We start from the raw sequence: 10,801 nt of genomic DNA, 5'->3' as shown, positions 1-10,801 counted from the left end.
TACGAAAATTTCCGGTATGCAGTTTAATAGCCATTTAATTTTAGTATAAAAATGTGCAAGTTTGAAGTGCTCCTAAACTCTTTGGGGAATTCACATATTTGTGCGTCCGTAACCATAGTTGACCGCGAAAATAAGTTAACTTGTCTTTCTTCGCCGTCAACTATGTTAAGGGTCTTTCTTCACTGAAGTTGTTTTATGCGTATTTTTTCGCGGTCAACTTTTCGGCTCGCGCCTTATTCGTGTGTAGTGACGATGATATATTAAACTGCATTTCCAAAATATTCGTAAACATTTTTGTTAAACAGTTTGAAATTTTGATGAATTGCTTTAAAGTTTTTTTTACAAAGTTTGAGACTTCTATTTATATAGTTTTTGATACAGTGTGACCTACATCGCACGTTTACTAATATAGAGATGTAACTCAAAATTTACGTTTTTGAAGATTTCATTAGACATTTAATAAGCTTGATAAGTAGAACATGTTCAGCCAAACAGGTGGCTATACTTTTCAAACATCGCAAAGATATGGGTCTTTTCAACTGTAATTTTGTATGCCAACTGTACGAATTGATCAAACTTTGATTGCGTTTTCCTACAAAATTGAAATTTTGAAATACTTCTGTATATTATTAAACGTGTGAAATGTATTACACTTTTTTGTTTATTCGATATTTTTTTTAAGTGGTGGTACGGTTTGCGTGGCCCCTAGTGTACATACATACATATGCATATATAAATGCATCGATACAAGTATTCTAAAAATGGACCACATATTTATATAAAATTCAGTCTTTGTCTGCCTTACTTTGATGAAGCCAGCTATGCACAGGAAAAAATCTAAATTCAGTTAAGTCAGCGAGTCTATAGAGGCAATTTTCCTGAAGTGACTGCCAGGTCTAAGCTGATGAGTAAAAATATGCGCTATTTGATGCATAAATTTGTATTGTAAGGCTTCAAAGTGTTCATCAAATAAATTTTTATAAAAAAACAAAACAATTTTAGAACTATAAAAATTCAACAATTTTGGCCTCATAAAATCCGTCTACAAGATAATCCAATAGTGACTAACGCAAAGTGCATTATTTATGTAGTTTAACTTTACAGATGTGCATAGTATGTATGCTAATGTACTTGTATTCAACATAAAAACATGTGTATGCCTATGAGCCAGCATGAAAAAGTTATTTGCTAATTACATAAACTATTAGCAAATAAATGTCAAACGAAAGACTTACTGTTTACATGAAACGCAGAACTTGCCTTCACTTCAAATTACTGTTATTAGTATTTTAGGAAAAAAGTGCATTACTAAAGAAGTTAAAAGAAAAAACAAAAACAAAACATACAATTTTAATGTAAGATTAACAATTTTACTTAGCCACATAAGACAATAGTATGCATGTAAACTAACATTTGCATACATACATACAATTAATAAATTATTTATGTACATAGTGTATTTAATAATGTACGAATACCAGTAAATAAATTAAATAATAAATATGCCTTGTAATTACAGCAAGTATAAATATTTTACGTACAAAGCACAATGAAAAATAAATTTGTGTAAATTGTATTGTATTTAATGCTAAAAGATATACAAATTAAATTATTAATAAAATAAAATGAAAATAAAATACAACTATACTTTATTTGTAGTTAAGTTGTTACATATTGTCATTGTAAGTGCCAGAACATATTCCTAAATCATCCCAACTAACCTTTAGGTTTGAACTCAACTTGAGGTTAAGTTGGGAACTAAGGAATTTTTCAAATCTCCAACATTGTTTCTCAACGGTACCTCAAGTGGAGAAAATAGGACTGTTTCTAAACTTGAAAAACTGCTAGTTCTCAACTTGAACTCCAATGTGATTCTCCAATTGGTCTCAAACATACCATTGAAATATATAATTGAAATAGTAAAATAACTTATACGACATAAATAGATGAATTTAAATATTTGGCCTTATCATGAGTTTCATTTTCCCCGAAGTTGTTCACTTTTCACTTTTTGTTTCCGTGTATTTACTATGGGCGGATGAATAATTTTCGGGTGAATTTTTTCGGACGAAACTCAGGCTAACGCTGATTAATTTTTTATTTTATTACTTCCTTTGTAATATGTAGTAATACCAATATCGTATTACAATAATGCACTTTACAGTATACAGTCCTACAGTTACTCTGCCACTTGATTCATTTCGCGTTTTATTTTCTTTGAAGACTATTTGATGATTATTTGAAGATACTTTGAAGATTATTTACTTTTTGTTGATAATTTTCCACTTCATGTATGTATATGTGGAGCTTTAGTTTTTCACTTGATAATTAAAAATTCGCTTCTCTATCACGGTTTATGTATCTGCGCGTCGCACATAAGACAAAAGTGACGATTTGGCTGGACAAAAATAATTAACTAATAAAATTGATTTGGGGTGTGGGAAAATATAATTATATGATGGTTTATAACCATTTAAGCAAAAATAATAGCATTAATAGAAATATAAATTTTGCGAGCCCTGCGAAAAAATTGCTTTATCCACTTTGATATGAAACATGTTTACATTTTGATATTTACACAAAATAAATAACCGTAACAGAAAAATATTGTACAGGTTGACATTGGACAACAGGGGGGTTTCGTAGCAGATTAAAAATTTGGAGGTTCATCGTTACGCTTTTGTATTTTTATATTTTTTTTATTTATCAGTCAGCTGATGCGAATAGATTATTTTGTAGCTGTAAACAAAATACAATTACTCCTAAACATGGTGTAATAAGCAAAGTGAAATCAATATATGGCATATTTATTTTTTATACGCTGATATGACAACGGTTTTGTCATTGCGTTAACCCATTTGAAACTAGCAATATTATAAATTAATTTCAAAATAAAAAAATTTTGATTTCAAATCAAAAAATAATTGTTTTAGAAATTAAAGAACAAAAAGAAAAAATGAATCGTTTAAAATGCCCGATGCTTGCTGTTTATGCAGAAGCACCCACAACAATGAGGTAGAAATCTTTCGTGTGCCAATAGATGTTACGCAAGGAAGGCGTGTGGTGTTAAACTAACTGGATCATCGAAAGTTTGCGCTCTGCACTTCAAGTCGAATGATATCATTTATGCAAGTATGAGTTGCGTTCGAGATGCTTCACGATTTGCAGGTTTTTACAGGAAGTCGTTCCAGGTGACCACCTCCCATAAGGTTTATTAATGGAGAAAACAGCTGTTCCTGCAAATCGTGAATTTCGTGAATATCGCATCTGGAACGCAACTATTAATGCCAAGAGAAGACGCCTCGATCCAGATGCAGTACCATCAAAGATGTTACCTGTTATTTCATCAGATGAGAGGTAATGATCAAAGTGTGGGTATGTTCTCAAAAGCATTAGTGCAAAGGCATATCGTGAAAATAACGTCCAATAACTACAACCGCAGTGCGCCAAACAGATGTGAAGTATCGTATAAAACTTATACTTTCGCCAATTTAGTAATAATAGATGGTCCTGATTTGCAGTAATTAATTTGAGAAAGAATCCTTAATCTTAATGTGTATATATGTATATACATACATGGGGAAATATTTTGAGATGGGGACTTTCTGCGTACTGGCATATTGTTTCCGAGACAAAGCAGCTGCACTGCCAAGTGCGGTTTCTGCACCTTCGTCAAACCTATTTATTTATATGTGTAAATATCAGTAAATAGTTATTCACAAAAAAACTACGGTTTAATGACTAATTTATTTGCTAAAATCGAGAAAATCAGGAAATTTCTAGTGCAACTCGCATAAATTCTAAAAAAAAAATATTGTAAATATTGAAAAACACCCTATCACAGAATTTAGTTGATGAACGCCCTATGTCGGAATTCGGTTCCAAACCAAAGCCAAAAGGGGGTTAATGTAAACAAATATACGAATTTTTTACATTTAAATTTTCAAATAAGCGTACGTCAAATATTGATTTCACTTTGTTTACTACATTATGCTCCTAAAGTAATGCAAAGGGAAAGTTAAATTTTTGTGAAGGCATTCTAAAAGACTAAAAAAATATTTTTATAAAAATCAAACGAGGGAACCCCGGTGTACTTTTTTATCATCTACGGATTAACTATGTTCCAGTTACTTCTTTGATAGAACTTTTTTTAAATAGCTACAATTTTCAAAGTGTTGCACGTAAACTAATGAAAAAATAAAAACTTACTAGGACCATTTACCTTGAATATAAAAATAATTTTAAAAAGTTACATCCACATATACTATAATTAATACAGGGCTGCCACGAATGACTGATTGAGGTGCTTATGCGAAAGAAAGCGGACAATATTTTTGTTACAAACTAACTCATCTAACATCTATCTCCCAACGGTCCAAACCCGTTGTTGTTGTTATTGAACCACTACAAAGCACTGTCTAAATTGGCTAGTCTTTAAATTGTTAACGTCAAGCTCAATTAACGGTAATCTCATCAAACCTGCTGTTTTCACAGGGTCGGAGCAAAAGTGAGCAGTGTTTGATGAGTTTCTTTGAAGGGCAAGGTGAAGAGATGGTTGGTGTCGTGGGGAGAATCTTCACTAGCTATACATATGTTGGATATGTCGGGATTGAGCCTTAATAAGCACGATTTAAGTCCGATATATATTCAAACCCTAGTTGTGTCGGTGGTTGCTTAAATTACAACATCGTCGAGTCAAGTGGTTATCTAATGTATGTATGTCTGGAGGCTCTGCTTACAGGATGCGCCCAGCGTTAGCATAAAATTGTGGTTCCTAACTCCTTCGTTATGTATGTAAAAATGGTTCTAAGGTGACATCAGTAGGCATCCCGTTTCTGTTCAGAGTGCAATACGCTGACTAACCTGTATCTTTGCACAAAGTGCGGACGGCTGGCGATTTGAGGAGCTTGTTGCGATATTTAGCCTTACTGAAAATTACGGTTGCGTTTGTGGTCTCCTTTTCCAAGTTTTTAATGGTAACGTGTACAATTTTCGGGCCATTCACCGTCGGAATTGGTTTTCCATCGACGATGATGACTGATTTTGTTTGGGAGGGGGTTAGGCTCCGTGTAGTGAAAAAGCGTGAAAGATGGTTCATCAAAAACTTCGTACGGTGCCTGAGGACGCTGCGAAATATAGAACTTGTACAGAAGGAGAAGTAGGACACCACTCTGTGGGACCCCCTGTTTAATTCTTCTTGCTTTTGAGGTTTGTTCGTCCACCGTTTTAGTACCAGCGGGAGTAAGAATGATGTAATGTCCGAAAGCGTCATGTAATGGCAGACGGGGTTAAACGGCTTTAACAGGTCCGACGATACCAGGACAGTTCTCGAAAGACGGCTACGTTTTAGATCTAGACGGTAAGAGCTGTGGTGTTGCTGTGCATTTTATGAACGCCATGATAATGCTCCGCTGGAAACTGATGGCACATGTAGTACGGAAGTGACAAGACCTCAAGTGTCGTCAGTACTGGGAAAAGGAGAGCTATCGGCCGATAAGAATCCCCTTTGTTGGCTGGTTTCCCCGGATTGAATAGTGGGAATAACCTTTCTGATTCGCACTAGGATCTTGCTGATGTATTCTATTCGCGTTGGAACCGATTTTTTTCAGCATCAGAATGAATATTCCGTTGGGACCAAAAGCTTTGGAAGCTTCCGCTTTCCCGATGTCTAACTTGTACACTGTTTTTGTTTGGCAGATCGCACATCACTCGAAATGCGATGAAGCGTGATCACCAAATGAAATTTCTACTCTACCATCACACTTCGTCGGATTGGGCGGACACCTAACGGTTAGCCAAAACGTACTCAAACCAGTGGTGAAGTTGCATGTTCCACAACGTGTACGTTTTTTCGAGTGGGAAAGGCTATGTTGTTGTTGCAACAGCATAAAAATTCCCCACGGGGGCTCTCGGTAACGGTGGATTGAATTAAGGCCGCGTTCTCATTTTTTCTTCGGCTTAATTTCATTTTTTGATCGCTCCCTAATTTAACTTTTCAAAATAAATTACAGTCAATCAATAAAGTTACAGAGAGTTTCTTGTAATATTTTAGTTTTCGCAAAATTTTTATAAGAATGTGGTTAATTCTTCAACAAAAAACTCAAAACTTAAAATTTTACACCTATTGCAAAAAATTCTGCAAATTTTCTTTTAAATATTGCACTTTTTATTTACACTCTTTAGAAAAAAATTATGGGCTAAAAACTGCGTACTCAACTTTTTTCTAAAAATTGTAAATAAAAAGTGAAATATTTGAATGAAAATTTGCAGATTTTCTTAAATTTTGCGCAAGGCTTGGAGCTTGATTTTTTTTGGTTTTTGTTATAGAATTAACCATACTTTAAAAAAAAAAGTTTGCGAGAAATAAAGCATTTAAAAAACAGTTGCCCGTATTGTAAAAAAATTCGCTGGACGTAAATTTTATTGACTGGCTGTATACCTGCTCAAAAATACTGTAGATGGCGTAACCGGAGTTGGACTGATAGGGTTATTCTTGCTAAGCTCGGCCGAAGGCCGCCATCGCGAAATGTGTTCGGCTAGAACATACTGCGGATGGCTTAACCCGAGTTTACATTTTCAATGACAAAATGCTAATTTTACCTCATCTGCATATGGGTCCACAAGGGTCTGGACTGTGCTCTTTATAATGCGGGGGGTTTTAGGTGTCACACCCTCTCCCTCCGCCCCAAACTAATTCAGTTCCAAATTCAGTTTTAGATAGCAGCCTAATTTCTATTTTCAAAATGAATTAAACAAGCGGGACTTATTTAATTTTTGAATTGCGGTTTTAATACATGCGGCCATATTTCACGGAGCCCTCAGTAACTTCCGCTAACTCGCNATTTCGTTGTTTACTTCCATTTTTTTTTACAAATATAAGGTTATTTGCTTTCACCGCTTTCTGTATTTGTTTGCACATGCAAATCAGCTGATCGTTTGACACTTTTCATGAACTTACAGGAAAAGAAACTCCGGACTAAATCCTGTAACTTCTGACTAGGAACAGTTGCTCAGTTACTCTCTCAAAAGTGTTCCCACTTACAGGTTTTATGTCAATAGGAACGACTTCCTGTAAGTTCTGACTAAATCCTGTAAACCGGACTGCTATTGGAACAGACTAACTGCGGATGGCTTAACCCGAGTTTACATTTTCAATGACAAAATGCTAATTTTACCTCATCTGCATATGGGTCCACAAGGGTCTGGACTGTGCTCTTTATAATGCGGGGGGTTTTAGGTGTCACACCCTCTCCCTCCGCCCCAAACTAATTCAGTTCCAAATTCAGTTTTAGATAGCAGCCTAATTTCTATTTTCAAAATGAATTAAAAAAGCGGGACTTATTTAATTTTTGAATTGCGGTTTTAATACATGCGGCCATATTTCACGGAGCCCTCAGTAACTTCCGCTAACTCGTAGCTACGGTGGCCCGCGGGCTTATTGCTCGAAGTGATTGTGTGTGTAGGTGGTCCTGCGCTAGCTTCTTGTCTTCGTTCATGGTACAGGAATAAATCTGCCGTTTCCTGGCCCTACCTTTGGATAAAATTGTCGATACCACTTAGTGGACTAACTAACTTAGGCAGCGTTTAGTAAGATGCTACAAAAACCGTTCCCACGACAGTCGGGTCTACGTAACCGGAACGACCCAGATTTATATCTGGCCAAGGACTGTCACTCCAGCAACACTCCCCAAAAAGTCTTTGGGGAATTTGTATGCTGCTACAACAACAACAACATGCTACAAAAACAAGGCTCTGTTCTTGCTCATTTACTTAAATAATAGGTATTTATTTTAATTTACAAATAGCATTTATTTCAAAAACCAATTTTCCAAAAGAGAATAAATAAAAATCATTAGGCTCAACTACCACGTCAACCGAGTAGCATGATCTGTTTTGCGTTTCGACATTTTGATGTATCCCAAAAATTGCAGTTCGGCTACAGCACGCGTGAAACGAGCTCTGGAATTAAACGATAAATTAGTTAATATAAGAAAATACTAAAAATAAAATTAAGTTATTAAAAATGAAATGATACGATAATAGAAGTATAATTTTTATAACATGAAACTATGTATGTATGTATGCTCCAAAATATTTTTAGGGGAACGCAGAGGCAGTAGCTCACTACTATTTTTAAGTTTCAGTTTGTTCTAATTGCACCGGATGTAGCCAACTTACTGAATTTGTGGATCAACTTGCTCGCGCTCATTTTCAATATCATCTACCACCGATCGAAATGCTTGCAACCAGTCGAAGAGATTTATCATACGTCCACATTCCAGATGCAGTCTATATGCCACAGATAAATCCGGCAAAGTGGCCAATAACTGTGTCGACTCAGACAATTGGCAACATTTACATTGCAAGTAGTAGTTTGGATTGTTCAGTGCCATATGCAGTGCTGCTCGAGGTGCGCCAATGATATTACGACGCACGGTGGACAAATCGCTGAATACGAATAGCTCATGCAATGGAGGAGCGCGTGTAAGTGGCGCCAGATGAGGTACTATAATCTCATTTTTTATATACAACAGCGTTTGCGCCACAGCTTGCGCGAACTCTGAAGTGGATTTATTCTGCTGCTTGGACTTTTGTAACAAATGCTCTTTGAGATCTTGACGTGAGGTGAATTTCTGTTTATTAGCATCTGGCGTCGATGGCGTAGAGGAATAGTTATTACTAGCAGCAGCGTTGGTCGGTGATTTCTCTTCCATACCAGCCATTACAACCTTCGACAAATTATTCTTTACATCTTGCAATTTGGCATTAACTGTTGTCATGCAGTCGTTGGCTAACTCTAGGCTAGTGATTTCGGTTCGCATAAAATCTTCAGTTACTGAGGTTGCTTTAGATATTTTTGCAACAAATTCATCTTTGGACATAAAACCTAGCAATTGCCAACATTCCTTGAACTCCGGTTGCTCGCATAGTTCTTTGGATAAACATACAGCGTATAATTCACGGCGCTGCTTACCCAGCGGACATTTTGGTAAATCACCCACCAACACAGCGAGGAATTCTAGAAATATTCGTAGTATCATAAAATGGATATGACAGTCGCGTAACAGTTGTGGCAACTTCTTTTTCAAATAGTTATCGTCAGTAAGTATGGCAATGATGCGCTTACAATCGTTGATGCCCTCCACATATGGACGAAATGAGAGCAAACGACGTATGCTTTCAACATCATCATGACTTAACGCTTTTATTTGATTCAGGGATGTCGAATAATTGGAGCAGAGCGCATAGGCATTGCCTTGAAGAAAATGCTCCATTAGACAGTATTTATAGCCTTGAATGAAGCCATGAATGGAAAAATCGTAATACAGAAAGATGTGTGTGAGAAACTTGAAGGCTTTGCCCGAGAGATGGAAGGCATATCGTGGAGAGAGAATAACATGTTCCAGAATCTGAAAGTTAAAAATTGAACAACATAAATAACATATTTACAAGATATATTGGGGAACATACTAGTACTTTAAAAATCATTGTGCATGTATTCATTCTAAGATAATTTTCCCACTATGTAATTACCTCGTTTAAGCAAACAGGAGCCGTTTGTGTCTTAAATACACAGAGCTTTACTTTGCTGGTGACGTGATAAGGCAGTGCATTATGAATAGCTGAAACAGCAGTTGCTACGCCAAAAATCAGTACAAAAGGCAAGTGTGTCCGATATGCACTCAACATAAGAATAAAATCTTGTAGTATGCTCGCATTGAAACATTCAAAATCAGGTAAAACAACTATTAAAGCGTGCGACCACTCTGCGGGGTGTTTTTCTGATAAGATAATTTCCTCAAAATGCTCGTCATTTGAGTCGTCTACTTGCATCTCCTCTGGCAATCCCCGCTTTCCGTATTTTCGTCGATACCACTGCAACAAATGGCGCATATTACACTGCGTACGTCGCAAACGCTTTCTTTCGCGCCGATCCACATCTTCGTCTGCCAATTTCGTTTGTGACGTTGACCGTTCTGCCGTCTCTATGAAATTGTATACCATAGCCTCCACTGCAGACTTCAGTGTAGAACAATCTCGCGATTGCAACATGCACACTGACGCTGACATTTTTTGTAACAATCGTTGAGACAGTGTAGCGAACTGCTCCAAGTGGTCAGGTTGATTGACACCTTGCAAAGGTAATACAAGTTATTCAGTTTGTATATCTAATAAAAATATTTAGGCATTACTCACCGGTTAAAAGAGCTGCAGCGGGCACTATTTCTTCCATGTCATATGTGTCCATAGCCCCGTCGGTGCTGCATTCTTTTTGAATGTATTTAACCACATCTTCTAGAGTTTTTGTATAGCTTTTGGATTGAAGCTGTTCAATGTGACTTTCCAATTTTTGCCAAGTGTCCGCGTAAGTTGTGTAGAATGGCTGACTGGTCATTTGGCTTCGCAATGCGGTTGCATTATCCTCCTTGAGCTTCCGTTTAACGGCGCTTTTCCCAGCTGCAACGCCTTTAAAAACGAAGCAACCCTATTTTGTGTTGGAATGGTAAAGGTAGGTATAATTGCGGAAAGTTAGATAATAAACAAAGGAAAACAAACCTTGGACACTGAAATAGTTGGATCCATCACGACGTGCTTAACAAAAGTCTCTAGTGAAAAATTCTTAGGAACTATTTAATAGTAAGCTGCACAAATGTGTTTACGTCTGCAGAGTGCTAGTAATAGTTTATTCACTCTACAGCAAAAGAAAATAAAATATTAAATAATGCAAGCCAAGCAAAATCAACTCTTTCCGCGTTTAAAAATCGCATGCAATAATTCGAATAAACAAAATGACAGCTGT

The 10,801-nt window shown here is 36.3% G+C and overlaps 1 protein-coding gene across 1 annotated transcript; it reads right to left on the bottom strand.

Annotated features, from left to right (window-relative positions):
- Positions 1-7,751: 7,751 nt before the first annotated feature.
- Orc3 (origin recognition complex subunit 3) lies at positions 7,752-10,791 on the bottom strand. Its single transcript, XM_017610266.1, has 5 exons — positions 10,558-10,791; positions 10,198-10,486; positions 9,535-10,133; positions 8,179-9,410; positions 7,752-7,959 (listed from the first exon to the last, which is right to left on the bottom strand). Exons 1-5 carry the CDS (start codon positions 10,582-10,584, stop codon positions 7,863-7,865), a joined length of 2,244 nt encoding a protein of 747 aa, XP_017465755.1. The 5' UTR covers positions 10,585-10,791; the 3' UTR covers positions 7,752-7,862.
- Between the last annotated feature and the right edge of the window lie 10 nt (positions 10,792-10,801).

Source organism: Rhagoletis zephyria, unplaced genomic scaffold, assembly GCF_001687245.7.
Source record: "Rhagoletis zephyria isolate East Lansing unplaced genomic scaffold, Rhagoletis_zephyria_1.1 Rzeph_scaffold_00295, whole genome shotgun sequence".
NCBI lineage: Eukaryota > Metazoa > Arthropoda > Insecta > Diptera > Tephritidae > Rhagoletis > Rhagoletis zephyria.
This window is presented reverse-complemented; position numbering and strand designations above follow the sequence as displayed.